Genomic DNA, 27934 nt, shown 5'->3' with positions numbered 1-27934 from the left:
TTGTGCAACGGTTTTTGGAGAGGCCCCGGGGTGGCATGCCGAATTCCTTCAGCCGCCTTAGGAAGTAGATATGCTGTTGCGCCTTATTGTCGAGTGGTGGTGTTGGTCCATGACAGGTCTTGGTGGACGCTGAGGAACTTAAAACTTGTGACTCTTTCTACTGCAGTCTTGTTGATGTGGATCGGGGCATGTTCCTTCCTCTACTTCCTGAAGTCCATAATCAACTCTCTCTTGTTTGTTGACGGAGAGGTTGTTGTCATGACAGCACAATGCCAGTTCACTTATCTCCTCCCTATAGACTCATTCGATGTTGTTGGTAATCAGGCCTACAACCGTGGTGTCGCCATCAAACTTGATGTTGGTGACGTGCAATGCCACACGGTTGTGGGTGAACAGGAAGTAGAGCAGAGGACTGAGGACACACCCCTGGTGGGCCCCTCTGTTAAGAGTCAGTGTGGAGGAGGTGGTGTTGCCAATCCTCACAGCCTGTGGTCTGCCCGTCAGGAAGTCCGGGATCCATTTGCTTAGGGTGGTGTCCAGACTCTGAGCTTGGTGTCGAGCTTGGAGGGAACAATAGTGTTGAATGCTGAACTGTAGTCGGTGAACAGCGTTCTCACATAGTTGTTCCTCTTGACCAGATGATTGACGGTCGTGTGAATAGCAGTGGACATGGTATCTTCCATGGATCTGTTGGAGCAGTAGGCAAATTGAAGTGGGTCCAGTGTGCCTGGCATGCTGGCCTTTATGTGGGCCATGACCAGCCTCTCGAAGACCTTCATGATGACAGAGGTGAACGCTACGGGTTGCTTGTTTTTCTTGGGCACTGGGATGGTGGTGGTGTCCTTAAAGCAGGTGGGGACTACAGCCTGGGACAGTAACAGGTTGAAGATGTCCGAGAAGACGCCCGTCATCAGTGTGGTCAGCACACACACTGATGACGCGGCCTGGGATGCCATCTGGCCTGGCGGCTTTGTGAGTATTCACTCTTGAGAGCTTTTCTCACGTCCGCCTCAGCAAGCGAGAGCAGTGAGTGTCTTCCTGTATGGCTCAGTATTGTCTTGCTCGTCTGCGAGGTAGGCTTCGGTGGGCACCGCACAGCTGAATTTGCCTTTGTAGTCTGTGAGAGCCTGTAGTCCTTACCACATGCGACAAGACTGAGTTGTCAAACATAAATTCAAGTTTGAGTCTGTGTTGTCTTTTTGTGCCCCTAATGGATTTGCAAAGCTCGTACCTGCTTGCCTTGTACTCGTCATCGGGGTTCGTTCTACTAACATTGAATGCTGCAATACAGGCTCTCAGCATTGTACGGGTATGTCCGGATTGTTATTGTGGGTACAACATCAAAACATTTCCTAATGAAAACTGACTATGTATATTACTCAATGTTGATGGATTGAGTCCTGGGTGGATGAATCTTTGAACATATTCCAATCAGTATTCTCAAAACAAATATGCAACATTGAGTCTGCCTCTGTCCAGCGCCACACTATTCTCTGTTGGTGGCTCCCTCTTGAGTTGCTGCTTGTAGTCGGAGTAGGAACAGAGACGTGATCTGATTGACCGAAGTGGGGACGGGATGGCTATGTATGTGTCACAGATGTTTGTGTATACATTGTCAAGCACGCTGGATCCTCTTGTGGGGCTGGATAAATGTTGGGGATATTTTGGGAAAATGTGTTTTAGACGGACTTGGTTGAAGTCACGTGTGACGGTAAGGACTGTTTCCGGCTGTCTAATGATCTTGTGCAGTTCGCTGAGTGACGCATTGGCGTTTGCTTGTGGCGGTTTGTACACATCTGTGATAATAACACACTTGAATTCCCTCTTCATATAGTGGGGTCGGCATTTTAGCATCAGAAACTCCAGGTCAAGTGAACAGGAGCCTTAGATCATCTCGGCCAGGAGCAACAGGCAAGCCTGCTGTGCGGGGAACAATAGAGTGAAAGTAGTATTCCGATTCTGGGAGGCTGAGAGTTAGCCATAGAAAAAAGTTCAGCAGGGACCGAAAAGACGCGCGCCCTCTTAAGCGCCACTGTCAGAAATTAGGTACTGTGGGTATCATAAGTATTCACGATGATCTACATAAAATACTCTGTCCATGTGTAGGTTCTTTTTTATTTAAAGATTAGTTGGGAACACCTTTTGGCAGCAAGAGTCTTCTTGAGTAAGTCTCTAAGAGCCATTATTATTTTCAATATTCTTTTTCAAGCTCTGTCAAGGTGTTGGTCATTTCTAGACAGCTATTTTCAAGTCTTGTCATAGATTGTCAAGCAGATTTAAATCAAAACTGTAACTTGGCCGCTCAGGAACATTCACTTTTCTTGGTAAGCAACTCCAATGTAGATTTCGCTTTGTGTTGTAGGTTATTATCCTGCTGAAAGGTGAATTTCTAGTGTAAAGTAGACTGAAGCAGGTTTTCCTCTAGGAGTTTGCCTGTGCTTAGCTCCATCTCGTTTATTTTATCCTGGAAAAAAAACTCCCCAGTCTTTGAGGATTTCAAGCATAGCCATGCCATGATGCAGTCGCCACCATGCTTGAAAATAAGCAGGCAGTTAGCCAATGTTGTGTTGGATTTGCCTGAAACATAAGGCTTTCCATTTAGGACAAAGTGTATTCCTTTGTCGTGTTTTTGTTGTTGCAGTATTACTTTAGTGACTTGTTGCATACAGGATGCATGTTTTGGAATAAAAAAAATCTGTATGTTTGTATTATTCTTTTCACTCTGTCATTTAGGTCATTATTGTAGAGTGTTATTGATCCATCCTCAGTTTTCTCCCATCATAACCATTCAATTCCGTAGCTATTTTAAAATCACCAATGGCCTCATGGTAACATCCCTGACAGTTTCCTTCCTGTCCTGCAGCTCAGTCCAGAAGGACGACTGTGTCTTTGTGTCTAGGTGGTTTAATACCTCATCCACAGCAAAATTATTAACTTGACTATGCCTAAAGAGATATTCAATGTCTGTTATTGTTACCCATCTACCAATCACTGTCCTTTGTGGCTTTCGAAAAGCTCCCAGGTCTTCGTAGTTGAGTCTGTGCTTGAAATGTAATACTTGACTGAGGGACCTTACAGATATTGTATGTATGGGGGACAGAGGAAGGGGTAGTGAATTAAATCACATCAACCCATATTATTTCAGTCCATTTAACTTATGTAATTTGTTAACCCATATTTTACTCCTGAACTTATTTAAGGGGTGAATAGTTATGCAACAACTAAATTTTTGTTGTACATTTTTTTTATAAAGTTGTAGAATTTGCTCTTCACTTTGACATTGGAGTATTTTGTGTAGCCCAATGACAACAAAAAACAATTACATCTATTTCAGTCCCACAAAATGTGTAAAGATCCAAGGTGAGTGAATACTTATAATACCCACTGTATGTACTCATGTTTTCACCCTAAGTTTTTTACTGTGGTGTCGGATGGAATAACTCAGTAATGTGCCTGCATCTGGGCACTTCTGCGAGAGAGGGAATGAGGAAGAGGGAACACAGGAGAGTGGGAGAATCGGATGGATTTCATTACTGGCTTGCTCACGTATATTGAAGAGACAGGATATGGGTCTCTCATCTGTGGCTGGAAGAGGGAGGTGATGGTTAGTGTGAGGGGGGCAGGAGAGGTTTGATGGAAATTTGCCTTCAATCACCTTAATCCATTATGAGGGCCTTAATGTGAATTTGATGTAATCAGTGTCGAGTTCATTCGGTTGCACATAGATGGTGTTTGTCTTTCTGTTACACACTGACCTTGAAGCATGAGGCGAACGGAGAACAACCAAGTCCATATACGACGTGTTATATTATCCAGTCAGAATGGCCAGGTGGTTATTGTAAAAGAGAATGTTCTCTGTGAACTGAATGTAGGCTTACGTTTAACTCGCTTGGATTGATTAAGCGGTGTTGCTACAGCTCTGAAAATATATTTGAGATTGGGAGAAACGTGTTGAAAAAACACCGCTACCAATAACTCATTTTCTTCCATCTATGCGAGAGTAGTTCTTGACGCTATTTATCTACGCTATGAATTACATTTCTAAAGGAATGCTTAAATACCTTTTGTCACAATTTAACCCGTCCTCTTGTTCTTATAACATTGCCAAAATGTTAATTGTCTTACTAAAGATACTCACTGAAGAGTGAAGACTACAAATGAGGTGAAGTGAGTCCTGTGCTGTAAAAGTCTTTTTTTTTAAGCATTGACAGTAAAATAATAAGGTCTCGAGGGATTAGTGTGGCCATGACACAGGGCTCTAGAGTGCTACCATTTTGGTCGCATATGCTCATAAATTTCCCTGTGGAAATCTAATTAGCATAATGAAAAACTCCCCGTAAAAATCCATCAGTTTAAGCTAGAGGTATCTGTTTTTTTAGATTGGATGCGTCTCTGCACCGTATCCGCCGATGTCGCACTTCCGCATCTGCGGTGAAAGAGCTAGAGTGGTGTTTGTCAGACCATGAGACATCCTGAAAATCAGTCTTCTTACAAAATCGTCTGTAGCGTTTCTTCTATGGAAAGATGAGACAATCAAGAGCATAATGGTGTTCTCCATTTTGCTCTACGACGCCCACAAGTGTCTTGGGAATCGTCTGAAGTTGGTATAGTCAATCTGCCAACTTCTGTCTGTAGGGTCCGAAAAGTTTGGGCTACACACTAATAGACTCTCACAAACACGTTGGTTGTTTTGCTCTAGGATGCTGTTTTCATGACTCGTCTGAAGGTCCCCCGGGAACCAGTTGAAAAAATATATGAAAGCATATAGAAAGTATTCATTCCCTTTCGCTTTTTCCACATTTTGTTACGTTACAGCCTTGATCTAAAAGGGGTCTGAATATTTTCTGAATGCACTGCAGCTTAGTAGGACCCCCCCCTCGGCTTTGACTGTTTAGGGACAAAAATAACGGGTTAGATACATGTAAAATAATATATATTATATACAGTGGCTCGAAAACCAATGTGAACCCTTTGGAAATGCCTGGATTTCTGCATAAATTGGTCGTAAAATTTGATCTGATCATCATCTAGGTCACAACAATAGACAAACACAGTTTTCTTAAACTAATAACACACAAACAAATATACGTTTTCATGTCTTTATTGAACACACTGTGTAAACATTCACAGTGCAAGGTGGTAAAGTATGTGACCTGTTGGATTTAATAACTGGTTGACCCTCCTTTGGCAGCAATAACCTCAACCAAACGTTTTCTGTAGTTGCAGATCAGACCTGCACAACGGTCAGGTGGAATTTTGGACCATTCCTCTTTACAAAACTTTTTCAGTTAAGCAATATTCTTGGGGTGTCTGGTGTGAACTGCTCTCTTGAGGTTATGTCGCAGCATCTCAATCGGGTTGAGGGTCAGGACTCTGACCCTATTTTCTTCTGTTGAAGCCATTCTGTTGTTGATTTACTTCTGTGTTTTGGGTCGTTGTCCTGTTGAGCTTCAATTGGCGGACAGATAGCCTAACATTATTTTGCTAAATGTATTGATAAACTTGGGAATTCATTTTTCTGTCGATGATAGGGCCTGGACAGCTGGCTGAGGCAGCAAAGCAGCCCCAAACCATGATGCTCCCTCCACCATACTTTACAGTTGGGATGAGGTTTTGATGTTGGTGTGCTGTGCCTTTGTTTTCTCCACACAGTGTGTTCCTTCCAAACAACTCAACTGTAGTTTCATCTGTCCACAGAATATTTTGCCAGTAGCGCTGTGGAACATCCAGGTGCACTTTTGCAAACTTCAGAAGTGCAGCAATGGTTTTTTTTGGACAGCAGTGGCTTCTTCCGTGGTGTCCTCCCATGAACACCTTTCTTGTTTAGTGTTTTACGTATTGTAGACTCATCAGAGATGTTAACATGTTCCAGAGATTTCTGTAAGTCTTTAGCTGACACTCAAGGTTTCTTCTTAATTAACTTCATTGAGCATTCTGTGCTGTGCTCTTGCAGTCATCTTTGCAGGATGGCCACTCCTAGGGAGAGTAGCAACAGTGCTGAACTTTCTCCATTTATAGACAATTTATCTTACCGTGGACTGATGAACATCAAGGCTTTTAGAGATCCTTTTGTAACCCTTTCCAGCTTTATGCAAATAAACAATTCATAATCTTAGGTCTTCTGATATCTCTTTCGTTTGAGGCATGGTTAACATCAAGCAATGGTTCTTGTGAATAGCAAACTCAAATTTTGTGAGTGCAGCTCTAACCAACATCTCCAATCTCATCTCATTGATGATTGGACTCCAGGTTAGCTGACTCCTGACTCCATTTAGCTTTTGGAGAAGTCATTAGACTAGGGGTTCACATACTTTTTCCAACCTACACTGTGAATCTTTAAATTATGTATTCAATATATCAGATAAAATTTGATGACCAATTTATGCAGAAATCCAGGTAATTCCAAAGGGTTCACATACACTTTTTCTTGCCACTGTGTATGTGGATATGGATATAGATGTAGATATATCTATATAGATATATATAGATCTATAGATATCTATATCCAGATATTTTTTATCACTCAGATATAGGACACACACTTAAGAACAAACTTCCTTTAGATTTTTTTAGGGGACTATCTGTTGGTCCATGTTGTGAATCTGTTATTTAATGCGTTTCTATGGCCTAATAGCAGTAAAGCCAAAATAAATGTTTCATCAAAAAAATGATTTATTTTATTTTGATACTTCAAGGGGTATTAAAATTCAAAATCAAATAGCAAAATGAGCCTTGGTAGAACCCTTTCCCCCGGCTTAGACTGTAATGGATTAATACCTAGAATATTTTTCATTGTACTCCTACATTTCTGTATGTGCTCCTACATTTTTTGACTTAGGAGCACATGTGCTCTTTGTAAAAAATGTCAGCGTCAGAGCCCTTTGACATGTTTGTTGAAGCAGCTGCCCATGTCTGTTATGCCTGTAGACTTTTTCTTCATATTCATGTGGGGAAGCATGCTTTTGTAAGCACTCACTGCAGCAGTCGAAGGTCTTCTTTGGCCATGTCTTTATGCACACCGTTCCTCATTAACCACTCTCCATGCGCATGTTAATCTCTCCTTGTCCACAAAGCACCTGAAAAAAATCTGTTTTCATATGTGTGTTTGTCCTTTTGTGTGGATGGGTCTGTCCTCCAGAGCTCCTGGAGTCCTTACTATAGCGATGCAGTGTGCATATGTGTGTCTGCATGCATGTTCTGTGTGTGTTGTAACTCGTCTCTCTCCCTGTAGAGCACCTTAAGGCATCTCTGGAAGAGTACATGGTGCGGATGCCCAAGGTGAGGATCTTGCGCACCAAGAAGAGGGAGGGGCTCATCAGGACACGTCTGCTGGGGGCGGCAGCCGCCAAGGGAGAGGTCATCACTTTCCTCGACTCGCACTGTGAAGCCAACGTCAACTGGCTGCCCCCGCTGCTGGGTAAGTCATTCTGTTAGAACACACTGAGCTTTGCTATGGAGTTGCTTTCTGGTCATTCTGTGGTAGATGAATATACTAGAATATAATTACGGTACTGATCTGTACAATGTGCCCATTACCTTTTCCAAAGGGGGGACATTTCACGGTAACACTGTTTGTTTGACTTTGGCCGTGTACCTCTTCTCTCTCGCTCTCTCAGACCGTATCGCCACAAACAGGAAGTCCATTGTCTGTCCGATGATCGACGTGATCGACCATGACAACTTTGGTTACGAGACACAGGCCGGTGACGCCATGCGAGGAGCGTTTGACTGGGAGATGTACTACAAACGCATCCCCATCCCCTCTGAGCTGTCAAAAGAGGACTCTAGCGAACCCTTCGAGTGAGTATTACTGGACCAGACAACACATCAGGGCCCAGCAAATCAGCACATGGGGGGGGGGAAAGTCAAGTCCATGCTAGTGTGAAGGACTCCATGGCTACTGGCCTGTTAGACAATATGCTCCCCTCTTTCATTGCAAGATGAGGCAAGGCTTCCCTGGGCTCCACGCTTCTGTGAGCGCTCCCTTGGAGGTCAATAGACAGAAATTGGGAATATCAACTAAATTGTGACTCTGAATATTCATGGTCGATTAAATGGGATTCTAATTCTTACAGTGATACAGGATAGCATGATGAAAATCTGAGGGGTGGAATAGGAACGACATGGCACCAGTGAGGGAGTAACGTCGGACGAGCAGACCTATTTTGATAAGTGCTTTGCAAAAAACATCACTGTCTCCACGGTTACCTTCCTTCCTTATCTGTGCGGTGCAGCCTGCGGGTTCACAGCTGTTGACTGCCAAAGACTTCTGCCTTTTTGAATGCTCCAAAACCATTTGCCCTTGGAAGATTTAAAAAAAACTGAACTTCACTGTTACCGTTCTAGCTACTTCAGGATTTTTCCTAATTCTTGGGAAGCCCCGGAATGCTCTGAGCTTCCAGCCTCCCACTATCTGCCCTGTTTCCTTAATTGATCATCCTAACGGAGAGGCTTAGGACCCAGATGTGTGCCTGCCTGTCTTCCTCCCTGTCCGGCTCTCTCATGAGTCAGAGTGAAATGTCAAATTTTTCTCCCACTCTCCAATATCATTCCAGTGAGGGTTCATCTCTGCCTCCAATTTAGAGATGGAGGGGACCACTGGTATCCATGACAGCCCATGGCGTTCATGCGGGAAGTGTCTGTGTTGCCAGGGCCTGTTCTTTTGGGAGGGCCTGTAATCTGAGACGGAGACTGTAGTGTGTCTCATTTGGACACCTTGTTTTCTGTTTAATTGTCTCCCTCTGACAGCCCTTCCAGTCAGGGACACCTCTCCAGTGTGTCCCTTCAAATCCTGTCTGCCTTTACGGGCCGTCGATAAACACTACATTCATCATTACCTGTCTGCCACTCTGATTTATTAGAACCCGTCAGATGAGTTTGAATGTCCAGAGAGTGACGGCTCATCAAATCACTGAGGTGCAAATGACTATCCTTTTCGCCCCAAATGGATACACACATAATTAATACTTAGCCAAATGTGTATCTCTGACACACACACGTTTTGACATGACTATGTACACTGAGTGTACAAAACATTAAGAACACCTTCCTAATACTGAGCAGCACCCCCTTTTGCACTCAGAACAGCCTCAATCCGTCGGGGCATGGACAGTAGCCCGTCTGTTGCTCTACACAATTGTCAGCCTCCTTTGTCCTCTCATCAATTACCCGTTTTCGACCACTGGCCTGACGTTAACTGGATTTCCTTTGGGTGGCGGACGATTCTCGACACACATGGGGAAACTGTTGAGCGTGAAAAACTCAGCAATGTTGCAGTTCTTGACACACTCAAACCGTTGCACCTGGCACCTACTACCATACCCTGTTCAAAGGCACCTTTTGTCTTTCCCATTCACCCTCTGAATGGCACACATACATAATCCATGTCTCAATTGTAACCAACCGCCTTGATTCAGTCTTATGTATTTGAAATTGTGTTTTTTTACATTGGATAAAAGCAGACAGAGCTGGTATATCATGCACTGCATTTGAGGAACAATGGGAAAGTAATTCTGCTTTGAAAGTTCATAAACTTGTTAGCTCACTTTTAAGAAACGGGCCTTTTTAATGTTTTGGTACCAACTGGAGAGCTCTTTGTCTGAATGCTGTCATTCAGCATCGTTCACACCCTCTTAAGTTTTAGCCCAAACCATGTCTTTAAGGGTTGATCCGAACGTTCTGACCTCACAACCGCAATCAAGCACCCAAGCTAACATTGACTAGCTTGCTAGCGACTTCCAGACACAAATGAGCGAACTCCCCACTCTGACCATTTTACTCGCCCTAGCAGAGCTGGTTAGGCAGTTTTCATGTTATCCGGAGCGTTGGTGGCTTTAACTGTACCGCTGGCAACAATTTAATTATACTTTTTTGCCAACGTTTACTGACACCGGCCATATTCAACGGGTATTGAGCGTTCGTAAATTGTTCAGTTATTCTGCGCTCTGGCACACTGAGACGAGAGTGCTTTGAAATCGGAGTAGATGGCCAGACTGTATTTATAAATGCACACGAAATGGTTACTTGCATAGTGGAGTCTTTTGTTAAGACATGTAGCTAGCTAGCTAGGTAAACAATGAACCATAATCCCAACTTATGACGTTGCTACCCTGCATGAATCGGCAGTTAACCAACCGGGTTCAATTTTAGCTAGCTAACATTAGGCTATAACTAGCCAAGCAAATGGCTCTGAGATACAAATAATAAGATCATACACGTAACGTTAGGTAGCGAGCCAACTGTTAGCTAGCTAACAGTACACTTTAACTTGAAATGAAAATGACTTTGTCAAAATGAGAAATGTGTAATATCTGAAAATGTAGCTAGCTAGACTATCTTACCTGTGGTCTGAAATCGGAGTAGATAGCCAGAGCGAATTTACCAGCTAAGTCTATCAACAGTTGTCACAGTGACATTCTATTGAAATGGATACTTGCATAGTGGTAGGCTGGACACATTACATTTTTAACAACGCTTTTTGCTGATAACTACTTCATTACATCCGCCGTGGAGCCCAGTTTCATAATATGACCATATTTCTCAGCTGCTTGCCGTTGTTTTGAAGTAATCACGATAAAACAGGCCTTATTTTAGGGCATTTTTAACCCTGCCAGTTCCTATTAACGTAAACTCACCCCATTCTGTACAAATGTGCGCAACCGCAACATTCATACGAGGCTACAAAAAAAACGAATGGGACTGTAGCGACTGTGTTGACTTCAAAATCAGGCGTGTGAACTACGTTTCTATTCAAGCGTTGATCGACATGGTAATGTATTGGAGAAAAGTTGAAAAAACGGACCCTCCGTTACATTGTGACGTGTCATGTCGTAACGTACAGCACGCATAAAGCAACTATTTCTGTCTTACAATCTCTCTCCACCAGGTGTAGCACTTCTCTCATCGTTTAAAAACAAGAAATGGACAGTGACGGGGGTAAGGGGGGATACCTAGTCATTTTTTGCATCATCATTGCATGCGATCACGATTCTCAAAGCCGCTGTTTACTTCTAAGATCACTTTAGCACATGATTCAAATTCGACACAAACATTCAAATAGGTATGTAATGACACATTATATAAACTCTTTATAGTGTTTTATTTACATTTTAGAGGCGATAAGGTGATAAGTTGGACAGATCGAGTGGAAAAAAAGCTATTTTCCCACACAACATCTCTCCTTCTCACTATCACACATTTGTTTCGCTTCCCCACCCGCCATTTTTTTAAAGACCCGACTGAGCTCAATGCCTTGTTGAATTATGCAGAAACGGGCAGTGTGGGGGTCATGTAATTGATTATGTTGGAAAGGGGGGAAATTGTGCTTTACAATGGTATTGACAATTACAGTTGATCTGGAAGTATTACGTTTTTGCGGCGCTAAAATAAGGTAAATTGTACGGACCAAGGCGATGTACAAAAGTGAGTGAGTTTACGTTAGTTCTATTGAACACCGTGGCACCAACTCACCTTAAGAAAATTCTATTCCCAGCTTATTGTTCTACGTCACAATGCCTGCTTTGCTATTGTTGACAATGAGACCTGCTCACGTTGTTTAAAACAACATTAGGCTATTTGAAATGCATTAGGCTATTTGAAATGCTATTATCGCCACCCCGCTAACTAGCTATCCATTTCACACCGGTTACATAGGCATGTCTGTCTATTTCGCCAAAAATCTCGCAATGTGTAAATTTAGATTTTTTAAAGGTCTGACGCTGTTTTAGTTATGAGAATCTCCTCTATCTAATTATGTAAGTCTGGGCAGCGAGCTCGGTTGTCATCAAATGCTAGCTCCAAAATATTTTTTGCCCTTGGAACGCTGTGCTCTCCCAATTGTCTTCCTATGGAGAGGCATGCCGGTCTATTTCGCCAAATATCTCACAATGTGTATATTTTGATCTTTTTCAGGACGGGCACCATTTTAATCAGGAGAATCTCCTCTTTGTAATTATGTAAGTCTGGGCAGCGAGCACGTTTGTCATCGATCACTAAACCAGAAATAGTCTGAAGTCTATCCTACCCGTATACATCATGGTTGGACGCTTCTCCCTGTCACGGATGCCATGGTTGCCCAGTTTGAAGAATGTAATCCGGAGACCGGTGTTTTCTCCATCTCCTTACCTATCATACTCTAATTCCACTGATTTCAAAACTCAGTCCTCCAGAAGGTGGAGAGCAACACTTATGCAGTTCTACTAAACAACATATTTTTGAAAAAGCCCCGTTAGACAGGTTTACCTACACATACTAACCAGCTCAAATAAACAGAAGCATGCTAATATGGCAGACCAATCCGAACTTATCTCTCGGCAGCCCACTCATTATCTCAGCCAATCATTGGTAGCAGGAAGGATGCTAGTTTTTCTGTGGCTAAACCAACTAGGCTCGTAATTTTGATATTTTTATTTGTAATTACAGATGGCATACAAGTTTGTTATTAAGGCACATGAATTACATAGATTACGTTCAAGTGGCGATCGTGTGAAGTAGTGACCTTCGACATACGCCTAGTTTCCTGAAACAGGTCACAATTGTCTCGAGGCTTAAAAATCCTTCTTTAACCTGTCTACTCCCCTTCATCTATACTGATTGAAGTGGATTGTGACATCAATAAGGGATCATAGCTTTCACCAGGATTCACCTGGTCAGTCTTTTGTACACTGTGTACATCCTTGGGGTTCACAGCAAGACTTAGGCCCTGATTTTCATTCAAAGCCACTTGAGGGAAGCGATCCTACAGTGGAGCTGGAGTGTCATTATGTGTTTCCCATTATGCATTGAGTATGACACCTATTATGCCAGTCAGGTTCAGCCGTGGTTGATGGTTTAATTGTTTCTGTGTTGTTCAGAGAACCTCCGGGAAAAGCTGAGCCGGGTGCACATAACTCTCAAATTGAGTCTAGTTGCGTTCTAAAGCCTTCGTCTGGCACAGTCTATAAAGACGACTGTAATCCGCGGGCCTGCCATTGCCGCCACCTTGATTTACACACTTTTGATTTGTATGAATATCTTCCTGTCCTTTTGGCTGGTCTGAAACCAGTGATTTGATTTAAAGGACAGTGTCATCATGTTGGGGTATGAGTGTGACCGGTATTGGCATTGTATACCCCCCCCTCTTGTCCTTGAGGTCTCCTGTGATGGCTGGTGGACTCTTCGCCGTGGACAGAAAGTGGTTCTGGGAGTTGGGAGGATATGACACAGGACTGGAGATCTGGGGAGGAGAGCAGTACGAGATCTCTTTCAAGGTAAAACGCCACAATGACACTGGACATTAAGACGGCTTTGTTGTTTTTGGGAAGATTACCTTATTGACTTACAGCTGTGTTCTTGTATTTTTTGTCCTGGAGATGCACAGGGTGTGCAGGCTTCTGTTCCAACCCTAGTACAACTGTAACACTTCATAATAAGGGGCTTCATAATAAGTTGGTCCCGTGTGGCTCAGTTGGTAAAGCATACGCTTGCAAGTCTCAAGTCTCACCGGGGACAAGTACAAAAATGTATGCACTCACTACTGTAAGTTGCTCTGGATAAGAGTGTCTGCTAAATGGCAAATGGATAAGATGCCTAGTTGAGTCAGGTAGGTCAGTGCTGGGCTGGAACAAATGCTTGCACATCTTGTAGTTCCCCAGGACCAGGGTTGAAGAACACCAAATCTCACCACCAACAAGCTGAAGCCCCCGCTGCCTAGTTTTATCAGAAGCCCATTAACTAACGAGCTCTAAGGCAAGGGTGGAAGTTGGCATTTAGATTTCACCTCATGGTCCAAATCTGCTCTGCTTCTCCAAGAGCTCCTATATCCATTATACTCAGAAACCATATTAGATTATGCTTTAGAGTTCTGCCTCACTATGAATTACTCCATAGGATAGCCATTTATTATGTGGACTTGTACACATGTCAGTGGCACACTAGTCTCTCCATTGTCTCCAATCCCCAGCCCTCCTCTTCCCCTTTGAAGCTAAAGTGTTTCGAAAAGCTCATCAAAATAATTTAATTGTGGTTTTAAAGCAAGGCTCTTGCAGACTCACTTATATTCAGCTCAGTGGTACTGCCAGTGTACGTAAAGTCTGCAGAAAGTCAGTGGCGCTTGGCCAAAAGACTGCATTAGAACATGAAACCCTGGGTAAAGTATGGAGATGGTGCAGCGCAACCCATCCTCTCATCCTTCCTCTCATCAAATGAAAGAGGTTGATTCGCCATCTAGTCTCTTGACAGATCTCAGGCCTGGTCGGGGAATAGGACGGAGACCAAAATGTTAAAAGCGGCCCAGAATTCACTCAGATCATTCTGTAGCCTTTTACCGATGTAATGCTGTGACTCCACTGTTGGAATGCAGAGAGAAACTGATATAAAAGGATAATAATACCATGGCAGAGACAAGAGAATATTCTCTTTGTTGCTGTCAGATGATACTTTGGTAATATAGCCAAGGAAAAGACATGCACTTGTCCTGGCCGACTTGCACTGATTTTGCTGATAAACACTTTGTTGAGGGAAAATGTACTTGCTACAATTATGATATGTTGTCTCACCTAGCTATCTTGAGGCGAATCCATAAGAGTATCTGCTAAAGTATTATTTTAATGTAAATGTAACCACAAACATTAAATAACTCTAAATAGCACTTTACATTTGCCAAAACCCACCCCTCAGTTGACAAATGCATATGTTAGGCCCCAATGTGGGCAGAGAGAAAGAGGTTTTGGAGTGCTGCTTTGGTAACTGTCATTGGCTGTAGTGTGTTATAGGTTCTCTATTGTAGACTGCCCATCCTGCTCCGTACCACAGTGGTTTTAGAGGTCGTCAAGCGGTGGAGGGATTAGCAGCGCTGCACACTAATCCACAGAATGCACTCTGCTAGAACTTTTGATCCCACTTTCTCAATAAATATATATGTTTTTAGAGAAGACATAACATGCCAAGTGGAGTGTGGTGGTCAGGGACGGCACAGGGTTCAAAGGTCAGGCAAAGTGACCCTGCCTTGGATGCTAAAGTGATAGGAGTTGGATGAAGTTACCCCTAACTTCTGTTGTAGGGTCAGATATGTTGTATTCCCCGAATGCAGGGATCATCAACTAGATTCAGCCAATGGTCAGAGGGCCGAAACATAATTACAAATCATTTGTAGACTGCAAATTGACCTCAAGAAGCCCAAACAGATTTAACATTTGACTAAAACATAATCACTTCAAACCTTGCTTACATTTCTATACGAACACATATACCCTAAAATTTAAATTAAACGCTGAGTTTCAAATAGCCGCCTGTCCCTTTTTAATAGCTGGGCAGTGGCACACATTTCAGCAAATAAGTGCCCGATTCAAATAGATGCCGTGTCTAAAATGAATTGTTTGCGAGGTTACCATGCATTACCATGAATTGATAACAAGGGTTAATGTTTGATTTGTTACATGAAATGATTCAGTAATGACTCAAAAAAAAGTATGGCAATCATCTGTTTTTATCGGCAGTAAGAAACTGCTAGCCATTGGCTGCTAACATCTTAGAACTGCTAGCTTAACTGGCAAGCACAAAAACAGTTAGCTTTGTGAGTACAGACCAGACTATGTGAGAGGAGCGAGGAGCAGAGTGTGCCCAATTTGACTGGAGTGCGGATTGAGTTTCCAGAAGTCTGGAGCGTAGGCCTTCTCGCTCGCTCCAATTTCGCCCCAGTACCGGTAGCGCTCACTTCACGGTTTATTTCTATTTATTTGGTTGTTTTTTTAGGGGGTAGATCAGCTTTAATATTGCAGATTGTGGCTTTTATCAATGTAATTGTCTGCATCATTTCCAACCCCCCATATAGTTTTTGTGTATTTCTTATTTTATAAAAAAACACACCTACTCATTCAAGGGTTTTTCTACATTGCAGAATAATACTACACTATGAAATCATGTAGTAACCAAAAAAAGTGTTAAACAAATCTAAATATATTTTATATATATATAAGTAGCCATACGTTACCTTGATGACAGCTTTGCACATTGTATGTATGTGTGTGCGTGCCTCCTTCCATGCCTCTACAGCCTGGCAACACAAGTTGTTGAAGTATATTTCATGCTCGGTTGGCCTCCGAGAACGCCAAGGCTTGCCAGCCCCAGCCGCTATTAAACATCCATAAGGCCCATCTAACAATAGATCTTATGCTGCGTTCATAACCAAGTGGGAAGGTGGTAATTTCCAGTTGTAAATACCAGTTGGATGTGTTCACATGCTTTGAACTTGTTGAGAAACGCTGATTGGGCTAATTGCCAACAAGCTGCGTCAACCATAAACTAAAAGTACAGCTATCATGCTTATAAACAAATTAGTGTTTTTAAAAATCATTTTAATAGATTGCTTTCTATAAATAATGTTTTGTTACATATAACTGCTGAAAATGCTATTATCAAGGCCATGTCCTTAGTAGGTGACGTTAGAGGTCAACATGTAGGACAAATCTGAGTTCGGGCATGATAGACGAGTTTTACACTAGTAATTACCAGTTGGAGGAGCGTTCAAGTCGATTTTTCCCAGTCGTACGCTACTGGTCAAAAGTTTTAGAACACCTACTCATTCAAGGGTTTTTCTTTATTTTTACCATTTTCTACATAATAATAGTGAAGACATCAAAACTATGAAATAACACCATATGGATCATGTAGTAACCAAAAAAGTGTGGAACAAATCAAAATATATTTGAGATTCTTCAAATAGCTACCCTTTGCCTTGATGACAGCTTTGCATGCTCTTGGCATACTCTCAACCAGCTTCACCTGGAATGCTTTTCCAACGACATTGAATGAGTTCCCACATGCTGAGCAATTGTAGGCTACATTTCCTTATAGGGCCATCTTCTGTATACCCCCCCCCCCCCCCCCCCGCCCTTCCATGTCACAACACAACTGATTTTCTCAAATGCATTAAGAAGTAAAGAAATTACATAATTTAACTTTTAAGAAGGCACACCTGTTAATTGAAATGCATTCCAGGTGACTACCTCATGAAGCTGGTTGAGAGAATTCCAAGTGTTTGCAAAGCTGTCGTCAAGGCAAAGGATGGGTATTTGAAGAATCTCAACTATAACATATATTTTGATTTAACACTTTTTGGGGGTTACTACATGATTCCATATGTGTTATTTCATAGTTTTGATGTCTTCACTATTATTCTACAATGTAGAAAATAGTAAAAAAAATTAAGAAAAACCCTTGAATGAGTAGGCGTTCTAAAACTAGACTGGTAGTGTATGTGGTAAATACCCCCTTCCCACTTGGTTATGAATGCAGGGTTAGCCAAAACTAGACAAAGTATCGCCTATCTTTATTGCTCCTCCCCTCATTTAATCGATCTCTCTGTTATTCCCTCCTATCTCTTAATTTGTCATTCTTTTTCTCTGCCCTTTTGTCCAGTTTCTTTCTCAGTTTAGTGAGCATGCTTATGAAGCACACACACATGCTGGAGGATTACAAATCAGTATCAGGAGCTACCACGCGATGGTGCTTCCGACAGCCTCTCGTCCCCTTCAGGCCTGCAGCACAGAAAGTTTACAGTAGACTTGTTTTGGCCTGTGGCTCAAAGCTTTCACCTGACTCAGAAGAGTCAACCTGAAGTATGTCACATTCAAACTGTGACATTTCAGTCCTGCGTTCGGCAACATGCAGTCTTATAGTTCTACTGTACATATTTCTACACATTTTCTGACTTGTCAGGTTTTCCTTCAGTCTTAGCCAGGACTGCTCTAAATATGTCATAATTGATGTGTTGGTCCAAAGAGCCCCAGGAGGCATTTGTAATAGTCTCACTCTCTTGTCAGTATGGTGATGATATCACTGTATAGCTAATCGTACCTCCTGCCTGCCTCCCTCCCTCCCTCCCTGCTACCTCTATCTTCCCTCCAATCCCTCCCTCTGGAACCACTCTCTATTTTCTCCCTCCCTGCTCGCCTAGTACCTGTCAGCCTCTCATGTCCTCACACTGTTCACAGCTACACACCAAGGGCACACGCAGACACAGGAGACGCACAAACTAACACAGCAGTGATGCCATGATTCCCACACAGCTGTCTGTGTTAAGCCTCTCTCTCTTTCTACCCTCTCCTCACTCGCTTGCTCTCTCTTTCTCGTCCCCCTCAGGTGTGGATGTGTGGTGGGCGTATGGAGGACATCCCATGCTCCAGGGTGGGTCACATCTACAGGAAGTATGTTCCCTACAAGGTCCCCGGCGGGGTCAGCCTGGCCAGAGTGAGTGTTGGATTGGTTCCTAGACCCACCTTTTCCTCTCGCTTCTCCTCTTTATAAGGGATCTACAAAGATAAAAATGCCACAGAATGTGGAACATATGTTGCAGAATTTGTTGTCTAAAGTGTCTAGTGAAGAGCGCATTCATCTCTGCTGAGTTTCTCTGCAGTAGTTGGACTCCTTTATATTGCCGCCACAAACCCACCCACTCTCGTCACACCCATCAGAAATGCTGTGGCGTGTTTGAAGTGAATGTTGATTGTGTTCCACAGTCAGGCCCGCAAGTGGGAATGAACGAGTGAGAAACTCGCTTTTTTCTGGTGGTGAATTGATTTAACCTCCTCATGCACCTGCCTCGCCTGGCGCTGTGTTTTAACAATGTAAGCGTTCAGAAAAAAGAGACATAACAAATGCCTTTGGTTTTTTCCTCCCCTGCTTTTCTTCCTCCAAGGTTTCTTTGTCCTTGTGATACGGCCCCCTATTGGTTTTGTCCCCAAAATACACAAAGCTAGATAACTGACCTTGATGAGGAATACGCTGTAAAGACACTTTAACCTTTTTGGCGCAGGCGTTCCGCTAGCGACCCACCTCGACGACACCCGGTGAAATTGCAGAGCGTGAAATTCAAATTACAGAAATAGAAATATTTAACATTCATGAAAATACAAGTGTCATACATCAGAATAAAGCTTAACTTCTTGTTAATCCAGCCGCTGTGTCAAATTTCAAAAAGGCTTTACGGCGAAAGCACACCATGCGATTACCTGAGTCACAGCGCCCCGCATACAAAAGCATGAAAAACATTCTGTTCCATCGCACATCTGAAGTCTCCGGTTGGAACGTTATTGAAGATTTATGTTAAAAACATCCTAAAGATTGATTCAATACATCGTTTGACATGTTTCTACTGACTGTTACGGAACTTTTTGACATTTCGTCTGCTTTTAGTGAACGGGCTTCCTGACTTTGGATTTGTTTACCAAACACGCTAACAAAAATAGCTATTTGGACATAAATGATGGACATTACCGAACAAAACAAACATTTCTTGTGGAAGTGGGAGTCCTGGGAGTGCATTCCGACGAAGTTCAGCAAAGGTAAGTGAAGATTTATAATGCTATTTATGAGTTTTGTTGACTGCACAATTTGGCGGGTAACTGTATGGCTTCCTTTTGTGGCTGAACGCTGTTCTCAGATTATTGAATATTGTGCTTTTGCCGTAAAGCTTCTTGAAATCTGACACAGCAGTTGCATTAACCTCTCTTGGGTACGTGAGACGGTAGCGTCCCACCTCTTCAACAGCCAGTGAAACTGCAGGGCGCCAAATTCAAAACAACAGAAATCCCATAATTAAAATTCCTCAAACATACATGTATTTTACCCCATTTTAAAGATACACTTGTTGTGAATCCAGCCACAGTGTCCGATTTCAAAAGGGCTTTATGACAAAAGCAAACCAAACGATTGTTAGGTGAGTGCCTATTCAGAGAATAACACAGCCATTTTTCCAGCCAAAGAGAGGATTCACAAAAAGCAGAAATATAGATAAAATTAATCACTAACCTTTGATGATCTTCATCAGATGACACTCATAGGACTTCATGTTACACAATACATGTATGTTTTGTTCGGTAAAGTTCATGTTTATATCCAAATATCTGAGTTTACATTGGCGCCTTACGTTCAGAAGTTCCAAAACATTCTTTGATTTTGCAGAGAGCCACATCAATTTACAGGAATACTCATAATAAACATTGCTAAAAGATACAACTGTTATGCATGGAATTTTCGATGCACTTCTCCTTAATGCAACCGCTGTGTCAGATTTCAAAAAAGCTTTACGAAAAAAGCAAACCATGCAATAATCTGAGTCGGTGCTCAGAGCCCAATCAAGACACAAATATAGCCGCCATATTATGCAGTCAACAGAAGTCAGAAGTAACATTATAAACATTCACTTACCTTTGATGATCTTCATCAGAATGTACTCCCAGGAATCCCAGTTCCACAGTAAATGTTTGTTTTGTTCGATAATGTCCATCATTTATGTCCAAATTCCTCCTTGTTGTTCTAGCGTTCAGTACACTTTCCAAACTCACGACGCGCGGGCAGGTCCAGCGGAAAGTACAGACGAAAAGTAAAAAAAGTTATATTACAGTCCGTAAAAACATGACAAACAAAGTATTGAATCAATCTTTAGGATGTTTTTAACATAATTCTTCAATAATGTTCCAACCGGAGAATTCCATTGTCTTCAGAATTGCAATTGAACAGAGCTCGCTCTCACGTGAACGCGCATGGTCAGAGCATGGTCACCTCATGGCAGACCTGACCATTCCTCTCTCCTTTGGCCCCACTAAACAGTAGAGGCATCAGACAAGGTTCTAACGACTGTTGACATCTAGTGGAAGCCTTAGGAAGTGCAACATTACCAATATCCCACTATCTTCAATAGGAGCTGAGTTGAAAATCGACCAACCTCAGATTTTTGCCTGCATGATGAGTTCTGTTATACTCACAGACATCATTCAAACAGTTTTAGAAACTTCAGAGTGTTTTCTATCAAACCAGGCCGTTTACTCTGGGCATGCTTTTCATCCGGACGTGAAAATACTGCCCCCTACCCCAAAGAAGTTAAGAACAAGTGTATCTTTAATTCTATGTAAAACATGTATCTTTCATCAAAGTTTATGATGAGTATTTCTGTTATTTGACGTGGCTCTCTGCAATTTCTCCGCATATTTTGGAGGCATTTCTGAACATGGCGCCAATGTAAACTGAGGTTTTTGGATATAAATATGAACTTTATCGAACAAAACTTTAATGTATTGTGTAACATGAAGTCCTATGAGTGTCATCTGATGAAGATCATCAAAGGTTAGTGATTAATTTTATCTCTTTCTGCTTTTTGTGACTTCTGTCTTTAGCTGGAAAAATGGTTGTGTTTTTCTGTGAATTTGCGGTGACCTAACATAATCGTTTGTTGTGCTTTTGCTGTATAGCCTTTTTTCAAATCTGACACTGTGGTGGGATTAACAAGAAATGTATCTTTAAAATGGTGTGAAATACTTGTATGCTTGAGGAATTTTAATTGAGATTTCTGTTGTTTGAATTTGGCGCCCTGCACCTTCACTGGCTGTTGTCATAACGATCCCGTTAACGGGATTGCAGCCATAAGAACAGGTTTGCATGTATGGAATCTTTAGATTAGAAAAATAAGTTCTATGCTTTGTTTTTCTTGTGGTCATGTAGTGTATGTGGACACCTGCTCATCGAACGTCTCATTCCAAAATCATAGGCATTAATATGGAGTTGGTCCCCCTTTGCTCCTATTACAGCCTCCACTCTTCTGGGAAGGCTTTTCACTAGATGTTGGAACATTGCTGCAGAGACTTGCTTCCATTCAGCCACAATAGCATTAGTGAAGTCGGACACGGATGTTGGGCGATTAGATCTGGCTCGCAGTCGGCGTTCCATTGGGTTTGAGGTCAGGGCTCTGTGCAGGCCAGTCAAGTTTTTCCACACCAATCTCGAAATACCATTTCTGTATGGACCTCACTTTGTGCACGAGGGAATTGTCATGCTGAAACAGGAAAGGGCCTCCCCCAAACTGTTGCCACAAAGTTGGAAGCACAGAATCATCCAGAATGTCATTGTATGCTGTAGCGATACGATTTCCCTTCACTGGAACTAAGGGGCCTAGCCCGAACCATGAAAAGCAGCCCCAGACCATTATTCCTCATCCACCAAACTTTACAGTTGGCACTATGCTTTCGGGCAGGTAGCTTTCTCCTGGCATCCGCCAAACCCAGATTCTTTTGTTGGATTGCCAGATGGTGAAGCGTGACTCATCACTCCAGAGAATGCATTTCTACTGCTCCAGAGTCCAATGGCAGCGAGCTATACACCACTCCAGCCGATGCTTGGCATTGCACATGGTGATCTTAGGCTTCTGGTGCAGCTGCTCAGCCATGGAAACCCATTTCATGAAGCTCCGAACGAACAGTTCTTGTGCTGACGTTGCTTCCAGAGGCAGTTTGGATCTCGGTAGTGAGTGTTGCAACCGAAGACTGATTTTTACGCACTATGCACTTCAGCACTCGGCGGTCCCATTCTGTGAGATTGTGTGGCCCACCACTTTGCGTCTGAGCCATTGTTGCTCCTTGACGTTTCCACTTCACAATAACAGCACTTACAGTTGACCGGGGAAGCTCTAGCAGGGAAGAAATTTGACCAACTGACTTGTTGGAAAGGTGGCATCCTATGACAGTGCCAGAATGAAAGTCACTGAGCTCTTCGGTAATGCGATTCTACTTCCAATGTTTGTCTATGGCGATTGCATGGCTGTGTGCTCGATTTTATACACCTGTCAGCAACGAGTGTGGCGAAATGGCCAAATACACTAATTGGAAGGGGTGTCCACATACTTTTGTGTATATATAGTGCACTTCCACATTCTTTTGAAACCTTTGGAATGCAGCTGAAACAATCCATTATGTATGCTGATCCTTGCCCAAACCATTGGCTTGGTCGGATGTGTAAGTGAAAACTATTGGCCTGTTTTTTGGGGTTCATTTTTGGGTTGTGTTCCCCCACCATGGGGAATAGTCTCTCAGATGAGGAAGGCCTGTTCTGTCTGAGTGAGGAATGTTAATGACTGAGGAGTGGGGTCAATTGTTCATGTATTTCTTCAGAAAGGAGACGCACCAACAAAGACTTAAGCACCTTAGAAAAGGCCTCCAGTTAGAAATGGCCGCCTATGCAATAGTTCAAATACATGCATAATATGTACATTCATATTGATTGATTTTCCATAACATGATGCCGAATGAATGAAATCTGTGAATGATCGTGGGGTGAATATTGTACCTAAAATAGAAAGTGCCTATTAAGCACAGCTTTGTGATTAGCATCATCCTGGTTTCCTTTTGTTCCTTTTTGAAGTGAGCTCAGAGAAAAGGGTGTAATTCAGAGTCACAGAGACATTAATTGCTGGCCTGCGGCGCATCTTTTTTTTGCTCCCCCAAAACGTGACTGCAGCTGCCTCTCCTAGACACCGCCATCAGCACCACCCCACAGTAGTACCAAAAATTATCGACACTTATCGCAAGCATTTTTCTGATAATGTTCAGTGGCCTATACTAGAGAAATGTGTTGAAGTTTGAAATGAAATAAGTTTGCTAATATTGGTGATTTGTTAATGGGACAATTGATGGCTACAAACATCAAACTAGTAGTAGTAGTTTAAAGGATCATTTTAAACTGTGGTGCACATTAATGCTAGAAACGTATCATTCTATTTATCTCATCAATTCAGGCAATTTATCGCAATATGTATTTTCTTCCATATCGCCCAACTCTACCCCACAGGCACATCCCCCACATCCCCCATCCCCTCCTCAACCTGTCTTTGACTGAAATAAATGACGTATTATACTGAACAATAATATAAAACGGAACATGTAAAGTGTTGGTCCCATGTTATAAAATAAAAGATCCCAGAAATTGTCCCTAGGTCCAAAAAGCTTTATTCCCTAAAATGTTGTTTTAGTGAGCATTTCTCCTTTGCCATGGTAATCCATCCACCTGACAGGTGGGGCATACCAAGAAGCTGAATAAACAGCATGGGGACAGTAGAAAGCCTCTCTAAAATGGTCAGTTTTGTCACACAACACAATGCAACAGATGTCTCACGTTTTGTAGGAGCGTGCAATTGGAATGCTGACTGCAGGAATGTCCACCAGAGCTGTTGCCAGAGAATTTAATATGAATTTCTCTACCATAAGCCGCCAACATCGTTTTAGAGAATTTGGCAGTACTTCCAAACGGCCTTACAACGGCAAACCATGTGTAACCACGCCAGCCCAGGACCTCCACACCCGGCTTCTTCACCTGCTGGATCGTCTGAGACCAGCCACCCTAACAGCTGATGAAACTGAGGAGTATTTCTGTCTGTAATAAAGCCCTTTTGTGGGGAACAACTCATTCTGATTGGCTGGGCTTGGCTCCCAAGTGGGTTGGCCTGTGCCCTCCCAGGCCCACCCTTGGCTGCACCCCTGTCCAGTCATGTGAAATCCATAGAATTGAATGATTTCCTCATATGAACTGTAACTCGTTGAAATTGTTGCGTGTTGCGCTTATATTTTTGTTCAGTATATTATTGTTCAGCCATCCAGTAGTCAACGAGACCCCAGAAGACTGGCACCATGCATCCATCCCTCTCCTACAGTCATTGTAGAGCAACAATGTTTTAACCCTTTCTCTTCTCCCTTGGTCCCTGTACAGAACCTAAAGCGAGTGGCAGAGGTGTGGATGGATGAGTATGCCGAGTATATCTACCAGCGAAGGCCAGAGTACAGGCACCTGTCAGCAGGAGACATGACTGTGCAGAAGGACTTGAGGAGTAGCCTCAACTGTAAGAGCTTCAAGTGGTTCATGACAGAGGTGGCCTGGGACCTGCCCAAGCACTACCCACCTGTGGAGCCCCCTGCTGCTGCCTGGGGAGAGGTACACATTCATTTACTAGTTTCTTTAGAGAGAGAGACCGAAAGCTAGAAAGAGAAAAAGTTAGAAGATTGAGATAAGTGCAAGCGAGACAGTAGATGGAGAGGAAGTAAGTAGGAGAGAGAGAGAAAGTTAGAAGAGAAAGAGAGAGGGTGTCTGGCCTGTGACAGCCCGGTATTCTTTAGAGAGAGAGACCGAAAGCTAGAAAGAGAAAAAGTTAGAAGATTGAGATAAGTGCAAGCGAGACAGTAGATGGAGAGGAAGTAAGTAGGAGAGAGAGAGAAAGTTAGAAGAGAAAGAGAGAGGGTGTCTGGCCTGTGACAGCCCGGTGTCACTTCGTCACATCAGCCGTCAGAGGGCCAAGCTCCTGCCACAGCCTCGTCTTCATTACTCATCACACTTTTTCACTAAAGAGGAGAACTGACAGATAGTGCTGAGAGATCCAGACAGAGCTCTAGTCAGTGGTTAATACACTGACTAGTATTGAATGATGACATTTGTCTTTCTCTGTTAACTGGTTTGTCTGCTTCTGTGTGTTCTAGCTGCGCAACGTAGGCAGTGGTATGTGCATGGAGAACAAACATTTTTCGTCTGGGTCGCCCATCCGCCTGGAGACATGTCTTAAGGGGCGGGGCGAGGCCGGGTGGAGCCATGGACAGGTGAGGAGCTTAGTACACACAACTAAATACAGACATCTGTCTGCTGTAACGTGCTAGTTTTCCTCTAGTTTTGCATACACTTAACCTTCATTTTGTACTGTGTACAGACAGCTTTCTGCCTTCATAAGTACTACCGACACACACACGTTATGTTTTTCTGTTCTCGTGGGGACCTAAAATGTATTTCAGTAACCCTAAACTTAACCCTAATTCTAACTCTAAACCTAACCCCTATTCTTAAAGTAGCCATCGTCCTCACAGGGACATGGGAAATGTTCCCACGGAGGTGAATGTTCCTTATTTTACTATCCTTGTGGGGACTTTTGTGCATTTTAGGTCCCCACGAGGTTAGAAGAACCAACCCCCACACACACTCACTGGTGCACACACTCACTGGTGCACACACTCTCTCTCTCACTCAGACACACACACACACACCTTCATTATCTCTTCTGTTCTAATGTAGTCCCATTTTTTTCTTTTTTTTCTTGTCGTCCCAAATAATTTTTAGAAGAGCTCATAACCGAATGTTGATGGATGGCCATGTTTTCTCTTTATTTTCTAAGTTGCCTGCTCTGGCTCTGTGCTTTGACAGTTTAATTACAGTCATTTAAAAGGCTGTTGTAGTTTAATCTCTGTCATGGTTGCAATTTGTATTCAATGCTGGGACGACAAACAGCATCAGTGCAAATCAAAGAGCTCTTTCTGGCTACAGTCCAAGTCGGGGCCTTTTGAATGTTACAGCAGAGGAGCCTCTTCCAAACAACTATTTTGTTCCCTATGAGTGAACGTCCCGGGGCGGTGACCGATGTTGGAACTCCCAGGGCGGTTCTCTTCAACCCTAGTTCTGAAGACTCACAAGGTGTGCAGGCTTTTGTTCCAGCTTAATACTAACACATCTCAAAAGCTTGATGAGTTAAATCAGATGTTAGTACTGGGCTAGAACAAATGCCTGCCCTGTGGACTCCAGGATCAGGAGTGACACTGGCTCAAAGAGGCGAGCTGGAAGTGGGGGCCCCACTCCTGAGGTGTTCTGATCCAGGTTGTCTCTGCCCCCTCCAGGTGTTCACGTTTGGCTGGAGGGAGGACATCCGCGTGGGGGACCCCATGCACACTAAGAAGGTGTGCTTTGATGCCATCTCCCACAACAGCCCCGTCACCCTGTACGACTGCCACGGCATGAAGGGCAACCAGCTGTGGCGCTACAGGAAGGTAAGGTCTCTTTCTCACACACATACCCACACACACAATCTTTTTCCAAGTATGAAAAAGGCACGTTTGTGAGTTGTTTATGGTGCACTTTTTTTGCTCGAGCTGAGCAAGCTTCAAGATGTATTTTTGATCCTTTCTATTTCCTTTTCCTTTTGATGAAATGACACAGCTGCTACTCATTGATAAGGCAGTTTTCTCCTAGATAGACTCCTAGACATTCACCTTTTAAGTTTGGTGTACCCTGTTTGAAAACTCCTAGTTTTCCATGCAGGCTAATAAATATGTATTTTTAAAAGTACCTATTTTGGAAAATATTTTCAGTTAAATGCACTGTAATTAAATAATCATTGCCATCTTGCTCGCCTCTTTTCTCTCCGTCTGTAGGATAAAAGTTTATACCACCACATCAGTAACAGCTGTATCGACAGCAACCCCACAGAGAGAAAGGTGTTTATGAACATGTGTGACCCCAGCGTCCCCAGCCAGCAGTGGGTGTTTGAGAAGACCAACACCACAGTGCTGGAGACATTCAACCGCAGTAACAACTGAGACCAGTAGGGGTCAGCACTGAACCTGAATACCACTCACCCAGGGACTGTGTTGTTTTACTAAGACAGAAGTGGGCTGTTGTTTCTCTAAAAGGGTCTGGGGGGGAAAGGGGGGTTAGCATTGGCAAGCCAGTCTAGACACATCAGTTATTGGGAGATGGAGAAAGTATGGCGCCTGAGAGGCTCGCTCTCTGTGGTGGCGGGGACTTCCTACGTCAAGGGGATTAGATCTGGCACGGCCATTCTGATGTTGCCCGTCTCACTTCCTTATTCACGCTCCGCTCTGCTTCTCTGTGCATCTCCCAGGTGTCTCTGCCCATATGTCCATCTCCATCACCCTGCGTGAGTGCGCCTCTTACTCAGTCACTCTTTTTTTTTTTTTTTTTTTTTTTTTTTTTTGGGTCACTCTTTCCATTCTCCTCATTTGGAGCCACTGCTCTGACAGCCCCCCTGAGACTCTCACTGAACCAAACCCAGACTGACACTTGGGTAAAGCCAGCCAGAAACAACCACTCTCTGAAAAGCACCGTGTTGTTTCTTGTTTTTGTTTTCTTGGTGTGCTCACTTGGCTAGCAGTTTCTCATTCTTGGTTTCCTCTTTATTGCGTTGATCAAAAGTGGAGTTGGGCAAACTATCCAAATGTAGAGGGGAAAGAAAAGCCCCCCCCATCTTTTAGGAAGTTAATTTTTAGATCTGAATGAATAATACTATAGTAGCAGAACTTTGTCTATTCGAAGAGCTGTGATTAGATGCCAATGATGGATCTCTTCCAGGTGATTTGTCCAGAGA

General features: G+C 43.0%; 1 protein-coding gene across 1 annotated transcript in view; it reads left to right on the top strand.

Annotated features, from left to right (window-relative positions):
• The window catches only part of LOC120030413 (polypeptide N-acetylgalactosaminyltransferase 10-like), a 114067-nt gene extending 86558 nt beyond the window's left edge, over positions 1–27509 (top strand). The window contains exons 5-12 of the mRNA XM_038975811.1: positions 7232–7417; positions 7617–7800; positions 13130–13247; positions 18118–18225; positions 24508–24729; positions 25269–25385; positions 26448–26597; positions 26982–27509. Coding sequence (XP_038831739.1) covers positions 7232–7417; positions 7617–7800; positions 13130–13247; positions 18118–18225; positions 24508–24729; positions 25269–25385; positions 26448–26597; positions 26982–27146 — 1250 coding nt within the window. The 3' untranslated portion in view covers positions 27147–27509. The remainder of the gene's footprint in view (positions 1–7231; positions 7418–7616; positions 7801–13129; positions 13248–18117; positions 18226–24507; positions 24730–25268; positions 25386–26447; positions 26598–26981) is intronic.
• Positions 27510–27934: the final 425 nt, after the last annotated feature.

This window comes from Salvelinus namaycush, chromosome 3 (assembly GCF_016432855.1).
Source record: "Salvelinus namaycush isolate Seneca chromosome 3, SaNama_1.0, whole genome shotgun sequence".
Lineage (NCBI taxonomy): Eukaryota > Metazoa > Chordata > Actinopteri > Salmoniformes > Salmonidae > Salvelinus > Salvelinus namaycush.
Note: the sequence above shows the minus strand (reverse complement) of the source record. Positions and strands in the feature narration are given on the sequence as shown.